The sequence below is a fragment of the Malaclemys terrapin genome, chromosome 8, assembly GCF_027887155.1.
Source record: "Malaclemys terrapin pileata isolate rMalTer1 chromosome 8, rMalTer1.hap1, whole genome shotgun sequence".
Taxonomy (NCBI): domain Eukaryota; kingdom Metazoa; phylum Chordata; order Testudines; family Emydidae; genus Malaclemys; species Malaclemys terrapin.
Genome location: NC_071512.1, coordinates 17,935,831 through 17,949,006, shown reverse-complemented (window position 1 = coordinate 17,949,006; position 13,176 = coordinate 17,935,831). Strand labels below are relative to the sequence as shown.

General features: G+C 42.4%; 1 protein-coding gene across 3 annotated transcripts in view; it reads right to left on the bottom strand.

Moving 5' to 3' along the window:
• Positions 1 to 13,176, bottom strand: part of RBM27 (RNA binding motif protein 27) — a 59,523-nt gene that overhangs the window by 26,833 nt on the left and 19,514 nt on the right. For 2 of the 3 annotated variants that reach the window (XM_054037405.1, XM_054037406.1), the window contains exons 10-18: positions 10,237 to 10,384; positions 9,502 to 9,652; positions 7,878 to 8,153; positions 7,601 to 7,741; positions 6,394 to 6,516; positions 4,141 to 4,215; positions 3,843 to 4,007; positions 1,736 to 1,840; positions 1,433 to 1,624 (exon numbers count right to left, since the gene is read on the bottom strand). In XM_054037405.1, the coding sequence (XP_053893380.1) occupies positions 1,433 to 1,624; positions 1,736 to 1,840; positions 3,843 to 4,007; positions 4,141 to 4,215; positions 6,394 to 6,516; positions 7,601 to 7,741; positions 7,878 to 8,153; positions 9,502 to 9,652; positions 10,237 to 10,384 (1,376 nt within the window). The remainder of the gene's footprint in view (positions 1 to 1,432; positions 1,625 to 1,735; positions 1,841 to 3,842; positions 4,008 to 4,140; positions 4,216 to 6,393; positions 6,517 to 7,600; positions 7,742 to 7,877; positions 8,154 to 9,501; positions 9,653 to 10,236; positions 10,385 to 13,176) is intronic. The other variant, XM_054037408.1, reaches the window with a different exon arrangement.

The window sequence follows — 13,176 nt, the reverse complement described above, 5'->3', positions numbered from 1 at the left end:
GGCCATGGGACAGGTATTGATGCTGATGATGTAGGCAGCACCGCAGGCATTGGAGGCTGCCCAGCAGTTCGGGAAGCCTGCTCCGTGCCAAAGCTATAGCCAGAGACCACCTGGCGACCAGGATTGGGCGGAGCGGTGGCTCTTATCTGACCGGTGCCGGTCGTTGCACTCAGAGGTAGACCTATCCAAGCGAGACGAATGTCTTGGTTGGGGACTGATGGTATTCGGCGGATTGGCATCGGAAACCTGGCAATCTATGCCTTACGCTACCCGACTGGTACCGGAACGTCAAGCGGGACCGGGAGCTATCATGGGCTGGTTGTGGAGAGGATCTTCCCAAATACGGCGATCCCCATCTCGGAGACCAATGATAGGAGGCTGGTGACCGGTGGCTTCGATCCCCCAATCAGTCCCAGGATTTGTACTGAGCTCTTGGTGACATGAGGGGTTGGTCTCAGTGCTCCTGCCGGGGAGGTGCATGCCTCAGTGAGTCTGCACCAGGCTACTGGTGAAATACGTCTCAAATCTCACTGTTGGTGCCCAAGGTCCGGGGACCAAAGAGGGCTCCACTAGTTAGCTTGGGATCTACTCACCACAAGACATGCATTTCAAGTGTTTGAGTACGCACTCAAATCTAGGCACCTGGACATCCATAGAGACTGCAGTGCAGATATACCAGATATGGTAAGTATTATATTCGGGCTTGCCAGGATTACATTTTTATCAGTAAATGTCAATTTCACCATACACACACAAACCAATAAAAAAAGATTTTCCTTGATAAAAAAAAATTTACAGATAAGTAATTAAGAAAAATGCTGCTTGAGAACTTTTTAAAGTAAAAATCTAGTGATGTATACTTTTGAATTAGGCTTGTGCCAAATGGACTAGCAAATGAATAAAAGTAGGTATGATTTGTTGATTTAAGGACATTCACTTTGTTTATTTTGACATGTGACGTTGACAATTTCTGTTTTAATGGGTTATAAAGATTTAAATTTTTGAATGTCAACATCTAGTGTCACTAACAGTCTGCCCCTCCATAATTTCCTGGAACTGTGAAAATATAAAATTGATAAACAAACAACCCCCCCCCCCCTTCAACATCGATATCCACTGAAATTATAAAAAATAAAAATTGAATTTTGCAAAGCCTCGTTACATGTAATAATCCAAATCCCAATTTTGGAAAGCAAAATTATATACTTAACTTGTTCTAGGATATTGGGATAGTGATATGACTTATCTGTATTATGGAAATATGAATACAGATTCTCACATCTTCAAGATGGAGGGGGAGGGGGTAAGGTTTGCACATGAAGTTGCTTGAGTTCCTCCATTGGAAGATGCTAAAGAAACACCAAGTCTTGTATCTGCAGTACAGAATCAGGACTACATTTTTTTCCAGTTTAACTATCCAGAGCTGACTTACAGAGAAATGTTGTAATAATTCATCTTTCTCCTCTTCTACGAAGCCACCAACAGTTAGAGCTTTGGGGCGGTGATCCACCACCATATGATTCAATGTGCCCCTTCCTCTCCCACCACGACCTCGTCCTCTTCCTCTGCCCTGAGCAGATATCGCCTTTCCTCGACCTACAGGCAAGATACCTAAACGGGCAGCCTGTTAAAAAGAAAGGCACATAGTGGGCAAAGCTATTTTCAGCTTTCAGGGGAGTTGAAAGCTTCATGTAACAGACATGAAGCAGTGGGGCAGCACTCCTTACAAACTCACCTCAACCTGTAGTTGACTGAGTTTTTTCCGCAACTCTGTTGTATCTTCTCCAGAAGACAATCTTTTATGAAAGTCCAGTTCTGCATCTAAAAGCTCCTTTTGTGCCTTAAAAAAAAAAAATGGGGATATTAGTACTTATCCTCTGAACACCTTATTGCATTTTCTTTAGCCACAAACTTTAGAAAAATCGCCCAGTATCCATATTCTTCCTTAAGCCCAGTGGTTCATGCCCAGTAGAAGAAAATGATGTTCAACTCTGAAGGGAAGACAATTTGAATTCCTGTGTTGAAATACGTACAATGCCAGGCTGGTCAAGTTCCTTTGGACAAGCAAACTATGATTTCAGTGATTTCTTCTCAGGTTGATCATTGAACTGTATGGATCAAAAGTAACTTTCAAAAAGTTATTTTCTATTGGAGTTGATGTATTTGCCCATGCTTATACTTATCAGTAGGTATTTGGTTATAAGGATCACAGTGAAGTAATTTCTTAGGTTTTCACATTATGAAAGGATTTTATACTAAATGCTGCAGGAGGACAACTTTACTGCTTGTGGAGTGCCAGTTAGTCATTTATATTCCCACTAATCTATCTTGGCCTTTAAATGCTGGTAGAACTTGTTTTGTCATTGCATCTAAAGCTTTTGCTTATACCTTTCCAATATGGAAAGTTCAAACAAGTCGCAGCAATTAAAAACAGTATCCCTAATGCTTTTTAAATAGCTGTATTACTGTAAACACTGTTACAAGTTATTGAATTAGAAAAGTAATCAATACCTTCCTGTATCATTCATGCAATACAAACCAGCATGTACAGTAACTCCCCACTTAATGTCCTCTCGCTTAACGTTGTTTTGATCTTACGTCCCTGCTCAATTACAGAACATGCTTCATTTAAAGTTGTGCAATGCTTTGCTATAACAACATCTGGCTGCAGACCCCACGGACCAGCGCCTTCCCCCTCCTCCCCCAACCTCCTGCCTGTGAGCCAGCTGATTGCTGCGGGCAGGGGAGGGAGGAGTGGAACCTGCGCGCTGAGTCCTTGCTCCTCCCCCCTCCTTCTTGCCCCCTGAATGTCACAAGCCAGCTGATGGTCGCTGGGGGGTTGGGGTTGGAGAACAAGGACACGGTGCACTTCCCCCGTCCCTCCCCTGCCGCCTGCCCGCGGCGATCAGCTGGCTTGCGGTGTTCAGGAGGCAGGGGGAGCCTGCATGCTGTGTCCTCGCTCCTCCCCCCTCCCTCCTGAGCATTGCAAGCCAGCTGATTGCTGTGGGCAGGAGGCGGGGAAGGAGCGAGGACGTGGCGTGCGGAGTGGGGGGGAGAGGAAAGGCGGGTTTCAGATGGGGTCTTGGGGGGGGGGGGGGGGAGGGCTGGTGTGGGTGGGCCAAGGATTGAGACCCCCGCACCTGGTGCTTGCAGAGTAGGGGAAGCTGCCGCTGGTGCTGCGCAACATGCTTCTCCTAGCCTACAGCACCCTTAGCCTCCTTGCCGGCCTCATTGTCTCCAGTGCCAGTGGGCGGTGCCTGTGCGGGGTAAGGCGGGGACACCTCCCAACTATAGTACTGTACTGTATGGCAAAAAACATTTCCCTGGAACTTTACCCTCCCATTTACATTCATTCTTATGGGGAAATTGGATTCACTTAACATCGTTTCACTTAAAGTCACATTTTTCAGGAACATAACTACAACGTTAAGTGAGGAGTTACTGTACTGGGTAACATGACAGTTCACATTCAGGACCCAAAGAACAGGATTGGCAAGAAAAACTAAATTATTAAATTATTACTCAGTTTGATTTCTTCTCAGAACTAGTGTGATACATTTTACTTCAGAAAGTTGACATTCAAGCAATGTCTAATCAACTTAAGGTTTGAGATATGCTCAGATTACTATAACAACTAGGTATACCAGTTCCCTGTGTACCAGTGTCCTAAAGTGTATTAGCTTTCCACTTTGTTCTATCTCCATATTTCATTGTCCACTCTAAAAGATGAGGTGAGAAAGTAAACCTGAAGACTGCTATTGCCTGTTTGCTAAAAATCCTAGTAATGATTTATTTCAGAAGATTGTATGTATGCATGCATAGAGGTAGGACAATGCACACACCTCTGTCTTGGACTTCAGTTTTGATGGTGTGGAGGCTACAGAAGAAGTTTTCAATTCATCCTTTAATTGAGAGATTTTTCCTGTTAGTTCTTTCAAGGTCTTCATTATTTCTGCCCTCTCCTCTGGTTTCGTGGCCTTATTTTTCTCCAGCTTAGATATCAACATCTATGTAATGTTTAAAAAAAAACAACAACTGAGTAAGAAGATACAATTTAGACAAGCAACCACATTGAATAATTTTGGTGCCCACTGGAATCAGAATGGATTACATTACAGCTGGAATACATTCCAGACTTACCTTTTGGCATTCTATTTGTTTTTCTAACATCTCCTGCTTCTTTTTTCTCATATCTTGTTGTAGCTTCATTGCCTCCTAAGTGAGAAGGACATACTTTCAGTCAGTTATTGGGCAAATACAAGTTACTATGATTAGAAAGAACTAGATTAAAATCACACTACTTTTTCTTGGCTGAGATCTAGAGTAACATCCATTAAGTATTAAATTTGTCCTGCAGTGACACACAATGCTACACTGGACGGGGGATGGAGTCAATAAGTCTTTAATCTATAATTTTCTGATTATCCCATATATAGCCAAGAAAGCCAATAATAATAACAACTTTTCTAACACTCCTCCTGATAACTGCTCAGGTGTTATACTTTTTCTTTTAAAAATAATAAAAATGAAAGCACTAATGAAGATTAAAGGTGTGTGTGCTGCACAAACGTAAAGAGGCTCTGATCCTGATTCACTATATCACAGTAACACTAAATGCTCCAAGCTAATGCTGCAACATGCACACAAAACAAGGGACAGCATAGACCACTTAAATGAAAACATTTGTCTCTCCCAATTTCCCTTCATCTTTTTACAAACACTTTCTTGGTCAAGTAGGATAAATTTAAGTGCCTGAGAACTTTAGAGATAGAGGAAACATCCTCTGATACAGAACACATCAGCCACACAATAAGAGCATTTCCAGTAAAGACAAAAAGATATAATACACGTAACACCATACGCTCCCTTTACTGCAAGGGGGAACAACTATTGAAAGCCACTGGGCCCACCAGGAAGAGGAAAGTGGCCAAAAGGGCTGCTCCTGACCCTGCTTAGCCACACTGCCTCTCTGCAAGATATCCAGACAGCCCACAGGCTGTACTGAAAAAAAAAAAAAAAAGTGGGATCACTGTAAGAGGCATGTTGTCTCAGAACAGATCACTGCTCTACAGGAAAAGTTGGAGTTAAAGCTATGTGACCAGGTATATTAGGCCTGGAAGCCCCGTGCTGGAGACCTCACAGCCTTATCCAAAAAAGAGTAGAAGAGGATTGTCCTCCAAGCTACTTAGAGAGGCTGCAAGGATCAGCCAACCAGGGCCCCAAAAGACTCATATAAAAGGAGCTACAGAGCCAGAGTGAGTTCAGTCTGCTGGCAGGGTCTGGGGAAACAAGGAAGGTGCTCCTGGCTGTCTGCAGGAGATGCAAGGGCCAAAGTGAGCAGTTACTGGCAGGGACTGGGGGAGCAGGGAAAGTGCTCCTGGCTGGCTGCTGGGACATGAGTAAGACAAGGGCCACAGGGAAGTGGCCCAGAGAAACACAGTAAGTTAAAGGGACGCAGCTGCTACTTAAGAGTGTCCATGGGTTAGGACCTGGAGTAGTGGGCGAGCCCGGGTCCCCCCCCAACTGCCACTGGGGAAGTGGCTAAGCCCTGAGCAAGAGAGTTTAAACAGGCCCAGTGAAGGGCTGCATTTGGAACGGTGTTACCATGACCAGAAGGGGCCGAACTGAGACTAAGGCCATGTCTACACTACCCGCCGGATTGTCGGGTAGTAATCTATCGGGGTTCGATTTATCTAGATGAGACACGATAAACTGATCCCCGAATCGACGCCCGTACTCCACCTCGGTAGGAGGAGTAAGTGGAGTCGACAGGGGAGCCACAGTCGACTTGCTGCCGTGAGGACGGCCAGGTAAGTCAAACTAAGATACTTCAACTACACGAACAGCATAGCTGAAGTTGTGCATCTTAGATCGATCCCCCTCCCTCCCAGTGTAGGCCAGCCCTGACTCTGCTGGAGAGCTGGGGTCAGTGAACTGAGTTCAAGAAAAGTGGCTGAGTTGGAGAGCTGGAGTCACTGAGGACTCAAGAGAAGGCAAAAGTCGCTAGGGAGGAAGCCCTGGGGGCACTGCTCTACTCCAGAGCAGGAATCTTTGCAAGGTAGTCCGGCCCCAATTGAGGATACCATGATGAGCCCTGTTGGATGGACTGACTAAGGACTGAGCCCGGAGAAGGCTGCAGGACTTTGAGGGCCTCGCGATAGGCTCTGTATACCAGTGCATCCCACAAGGTGGGGGGTGGTGGTGAGTGAGAGAGAGAGATTTGGCCGGAGAGCTGAGTCACTGGAGACCTGCCTGACAAGCACAGTGGCTGACAGTGGGCACTGTAAGTGGAGAACTTGAGAAAAAACTGCAGGCACACGCAAAGTGACCTTAAGAGGTAATTTCTTTACAAGGATCTTGACTTCTAGAATATCCAAACATATATACAATTACCTGTTTCTTTTTAAGGGCCTCTTGAACGTCATGGGATTTAGATCCTGTGCCAGATTTCACAGATGTCTTTAAGTTTGGGGAATTGTACACCATTTTTGTATGGCTTGTAGAAGTAGGAAATGTCTGAAATAATAGAACACTAAAATGAATTAGGTTAAAGATGTCTTTAAAAAAAAAAAAAGCTATTTGGTATTTAGGTGATGCATGACAACTTAATATAGAGAGACAAGATGGGTGAAGTAATATCTTTTATTGGACAAGCTCAAAAACTTGTCTCTTACCAACAGAAGTTGGTCCAATAAAAGATACTACCTTGCCCACCTTGCCTCTTTAATATCCTGTGAGCAACACACTACAACTACACTGCAAACTTATTGATTCCCGTATACATGTGTATATATTAACAGCATAATTCTGCCCAGAAGAGTAAAGCCTGAATGCTTGTCAAAGGCATTTGACAAAAGAAAACCTCTCCCTTACTAAAGTTCTTATTTAGAGAATAATACAGGGAAAGATAAGAGCCAGTGAGGCCATAACAAGCTGATGCTGCCAGTTACACAAACCACATCAGGATCAAATTTATCTTTGCTAACCACTATGGAGACTAAGTGTATTACTTCTGCATTCACACGCCAACATTATGCTTTCTGCTCAGAATTTTAGAAATGTGATTCCCATTAAAAGAGCAATAGTTGTTCAGCCTAAACCTTGCACGATTCCTTTCCACTACAAGCATATCTTTTGGTTACCAGGGCTGTTTTGCACCACAGCATCAGTGCAACTCAATCTGCATTACTCTGAACTGTATGAAGATTTATATGGTTCTACAGCAAAGTACCTATCCATGCAGATCAGTGCACATGAAGAGTAAGTTTACAGGAATAAGAAGTGAAATCTTGTCACTAGAGATCTGACTGACTATACTGAGGGATGAGATTTGTTAGCTAAGCAATACCTTTTGAATATTTATTTTTCTAATCAAACCTATATTTTAAACCAAGATTCAGCAATTATTTCCCACAGACGTTACTCTGCAGATAGGAAATTGGAGCTACAGAGATTAAATGACTTGCTGGAGGTCACACAGAACGTTAATGAAACAACCACAAACAGAACCCGCAAATCCTATTTAGTCATCCTCTGATCTAACCAATAGTGAAAATATTAAATTTTGAGATTCACAGGGACTAATCTTTGTCAAACATACCTGAGAATCCTCTGCAGTAGCAGTGGACTGGTTTAACAAATGTGCTGCATCGGTCTGGTTTCCACCTGCTGCTCCAAGGCGACGTTTAACTGAAACCTTATTAAGGACATAGGCACCCGATGCCAGTGGTTTAGTTATCACCTGCATATGAGTACACATAAAAAGGAAAGATTATATAGTTGCATCTTTAAAGCACTATCCACTTTGAAGCATCACTGATCTTCAATGCTCTGACCAGTTTGACAAAGCAGCCTCATTTTGCATGAGGGCAGTATACCTTTGACACATTGCTATGTACCGTTGCAGCTGGAGGTTGGGCAGTCAGTGTTTGTTGTTGAAGATGAAGCTGGTGATGCAGAGATTGTGGTGGTGGCTGCTGGTGATGGTGCAGGTGTTGCTGCAGCAGTGGTGGCTGCTGCTCATTTTCCCTATGCCACAGCACCCTTATAAATCGATTGTTTAAAACTGCCTCTGTGCTGGAAATGGCCTTTCTGGCCTCATCGTTAGTTAAATACTGAATTAGAGCAGCTTCAGGATCATTCTTGAAAGCAACCTAAAACAGAAGTTCGGCATATATGAACAATTGCCACTGATTCATATTTCACAGGAAACAAAGCATCTGAAATGTCATGTAAAACTGTATTTGACAAATGTTCGCCAGAAAGGAGGGAGTTGTATTTTTCAAGTATCGATTACACAAAAATGACACACTGATGAAATCAAAGCCAAATGTCCTCTGACATACTTTACATGGCACAGACAATAGGTTTTATGCATGTAGTAAAATACACTACCATTGTGTTATCTGCTATCATCACTATTAAATATTCACTATGAAGTGAGACAGAAACAACCGTTGCTGCTCCTATCACAGCTGTGCTCTGCATCTCCAGTTCTTCCTTTTAAAGCGCCTGTGGAAGGGCAGGATTCGAATCCATACAAGACTAAATATCCACTGTATTAGGCATTTGGGTTACAGAAGCAAGGAGAATTCCGCCCAAAGGCCCAACAAAGTCACTACAATGCAAGCCACAAAGGTTTGCTCCACTTTTAGGAGAAAAGCCTCCTAATTCCATGTGATGCATTTGAGGAAAAAAATGTTTTATTCAATGTCAGTATCAAAGACCAATTTTATTTTCCAGTACAAAAAAGGTAATTACATTTTTTAAATACACTATTTTGGAGGAAGATAGATACTACCAATAGAGCAAGTCATTCTTAATAGAGAAAGCTAGATAGTTTTGGACTAAAAATGTCCTTACTCATATCAAACTCAAAACATGGGACCTATGAAAATCTACCTACTTTTTATTCAGTTTTCTTATCAAAGGCCTAAAGGAAGCCAAGCTACTTTCCCAGCCAAACAGTGGGAAACAGTTGACTAAGATTTTAGCCATAGAACTAGAAATATTTTGTTTATATAGTTCCATGCCAGACAATCCCAAGCACCATCACTGAATTGCAGTCACCTCTGTGGTGGAAAATGGCAGTAAATTGCTACTCAGACTTTTGGTGAAAGATTGGATAAAGCCCTGACCTTATGAAAAATACTATGGGATCTTCAATTCCCATACAAAAACACGAAGGATTTTTGTTTACCAGGTCTCTTCCAAAAATCAAGTGTAGGGTGCTCAGTGAATGTTGGGGTTTCAGACCCAATGCTTAGCCCCCTTGCTTCACCCCCAGCTTTGAGAGTTTAAAATGCACCTGTGCAACTAGAAGCTACTGTATTAATTTTTAACAGAGTGGAGAGAGTAATGCAGAGTGGACCAAGCACAAGAGGCTTCTGATTCAGTCCTTTGCCCTCCCCACTAACTATCCTGATTTCCCAAATGATACAGTATGGTTTTTTGACAAAGTTATTGGAGAGAGACATCTGAAAAAAATAATCTTGATTTTACCTGAATGTTAACAATAGTTCCAAATTTGCTGAAATGTTCATTGAGTCGTGTAATATTATTCAACTCAGGTGGGATTTTTCGAACTTCCAGCTTGGTGTTAGTGTACTGATTCTTTTTCAGAAATCCTGGTTTATTCTGGTTATTGGCTTGCCTAGAAAAAGCAAGAGTGAGATAACATTTATGGGAAACATATTGCATACTAATTACTTAATAGCCTACTGTTCATTACTTAGGTTTATCCTTCTATAATAAGGGTAGATGACAAACTCAAGATTTAATGAGACTGTGGTATATGTAGCATTTAACATCTGTAGTCTCAAATGGCAGGAGTCTGTTCACTAAGCCCCAGAGTCTTGAGAGCGCTCTGGCTCAGACAATTATATTCAGAACACTGAAAGAAATCCATTTTACTCCCTTGGTGTTCACACCTCAACTGCTAGCAGAGCACCTCACCCTCCCTGATTGAACTAACCTCGTTATCTCCATACTGATTTATACCTGCCTCTAGAAATTTCCATTACTTGCATCTGAAGAAGTGAGGTTCTTACCCACGAAAGCTTATGCTCCCAATACTTCTGTTAGTCTTAAAGGTGCCACAGGACCCTCTGTTGCTTTTTACAGATTCAGACTAACACGGCTACTCCTCTGATACATTTTACATTACTGATTAGTCAGCTGCATTTAGATAATCTCATCGTCCCTTATGGCCTTATACTCTGACTTATTAGTTCTTACTTTCCCATCCAGGGTTTCTTTACAGATGGGCCTTCCATACTACTTGGAGGTCTTTTCCTGTTGTCTGGCTCAAGCACCACTCTGGTTACATTGCTGCTGTTATTTGCAATGGAAATGGGAGTTTCAGTCTGGATGACAATGTTGGCCGCTGGAGGAAAAAGAAGCATATTATTTAAAGTGCTTTAACCGAGACATCCCCATAATTAGCATTTAAAGTTTAAAAAGCAGACTTTTGTTTAAAGAAAAGCACAAGTATACATACAACAGATGGGTATGTTCAGCTGTTAATACTAAAAATCAAAGGTTTTGACAAGCTGATCAATCTTGTTTATGGAATTACTTCAGGGAATGGAAGTAAGTAGCTTAACAATAAGCTGAGTAGTGGAGGGTAAAAATCTCTCTTAAAAAGGACTTTGGACAAGCACCATATTAAAATTAGAGAAAAAGCCTCAAATTAAACTTCATACTTTAATTTCCAAATTAAGTGTCAGCCTATTTAACTCATTTAAGAAAGTATGAAAGCCTTAAGAAAGCCACAAATATAGGCTGAAGCCTGTCTGTTCAGACCACGATTAACATTTTTTAGCATCTTAGAGACTAACAAATTTATTAGAGCATAAGCTTTCGTGGACTACAGCCCACTTCTTCGGATGCATATAGAGTGAAACATATATTGAGGAGATATATATACACATATACAGAGAGCATGAACAGGTGGGAGTTGTCTTACCAACTCTGAGAGGCCAATTAAGTAAGAGAAAAAAAACTTTTGAAGTGATAATCAAGATAGCCCAGTACAGACAGTTTGATAAGAAGTGTGAGAATACTTACAAGGGGAGATAGATTCAATGTTTGTAATGGCTCAGCCATTCCCAGTCCACTGACTTCCTGAGGAAACTACAATCCATCGGTGATCTTCCAGAAAACAGCATCCTGGCCACTATGGACATAGAAGCCCTCTACACCAATATTTCACACAAAGATGGACTACAAGCTATCAGAAACAGTATCCCCGATAATGCCACAGCTAACCTGGTGGCTGAACTCTGTGACTTTGTCCTCACCCACAACTATTTCACATTTGGGGACAATATATACCTTCAAGTCAGCGGCACTGCTATGGGTACCCGCATGGCCCCACAGTATGCCAACATTTTTATAGCGGACTTAGAACAACGTTTCCTTAGCTCTCGTCCCCTAACGCCCCTACTCTACTTGCGCTACATTGATGACATCTTCATCATCTGGACCCATGGAAAAGAAGCCCTTGAGGAATTCCACCATGATTTCAATAATTTCCATCATACCATCAACCTCAGCCTAGATCAATCCACACAAGCGGTCCATTTCCTGGACACTACTGTGCTAATAAGCGATGGTCACATAAATACCACCCTATACTGGAAACCTACTGACCGCTACACTTACCTACATGCCTCCGGCTTCCATCCAGGACACACCACACGATCCATTGTCTACAGCCAAGCTCTAAGATATAACCGCATTTGCTCCAATCCCTCAGATAGAGACAAGCACCTACAAGATCTCTATCAAGCATTCTTAAAACTACAATACCCACCTGCTGAAGTGAAAAAACAGATTGACAGAGCCAGACGAGTACCCAGAAGTCACCTCCTACAAGACAGGCCCAACAAAGAAAATAACAGAACACCACTAGCTGTCACCTTCAGCCCCCAACTAAAACCTCTCCAGCGCATCATCAGAGATCTACAACCTATCCTGAAAGATGATCCTTTACTCTCACAGATCTTGGGAGACAGACCTGTCCTCGCTTACAGACAACCCCCCAACCTAAAGCAAATACTCACCAGCAACCACACATCACTGAACAAAACCACTGACCCAGGAACCTATCGTTTGTAACAAAGCCCGATGCCAACTCTGTCCACATATCTATTCAAGTGACATCATCATAGGACCTAATCACATCAGCCATACCATCAGGGGCTTGTTCAGCTGCACATCTATCAATGTGATATATGCCATCATGTGCCAGCAATGCCCCTCTGCCATGTACATTGGCCAAACCGGACAGTCTCTCCGCAAAAGAATTAATGGACACAAATCTGACATCAGGAATCATAATACTCAAAAACCAGTGGGAGAACACTTTAACCTGTCTGGCCATTCAATGACAGACCTGTGGGTGGCTATCTTACAACAGAAAAACTTCAAAAACAGACTCCAACGAGAGACTGCTGAGCTGGAATTGATATGCAAACTAGATACAATCAACTCAGGATTGAATAAGGACTGGGAATGGCTGAGCCATTACAAACATTGAATCTATCTCCCCTTGTAAATATTCTCACACTTCTTATCAAACTGTCTGTACTGGGCTATCTTGATTATCACTTCAAAAGTTTTTTTTCTCTTACTTAATTGGCCTCTCAGAGTTGGTAAGACAACTCCCACCTGTTCATGCTCTCTGTATGTGTGTATGTATATCTCCTCAATATATGTTTCAGTCTATATGCATCCGAAGAAGTGGGCTGTAGTCCACGAAAGCTTATGCTCTAATAAATTTGTTAGTCTCTAAGGTGCCACAAGTACGCCTGTTCTTTTTGCGGATACAGACTAATACGGCTGCTACTCTGAAACCTGTCATTTTTTAGCATGACTTTCTTTCTTGGGCTTAAGATCAAGACAGAGGTGAGAGGCTGCAGAAGTGCTGGGAAGCTGCAGTTAGAATTGGATGCAATTAAGAGAACTAGGGAGGTGAGGAATATTTGCCTAGTACTTGCTTGCATCCTGCTTAGATGCTGCTATTGCCATTAGTCTTTCACTTCCCACATGCCAAATACTCATTCCCCTAAAAAGAAGCTTGCTTAACTGTACATCATTTTATACGGTTTGTATAAGTACCAGAGACTTCGGTAACACTAGTTACACTGGTGAGAATGAAGGGTATAGGATGCA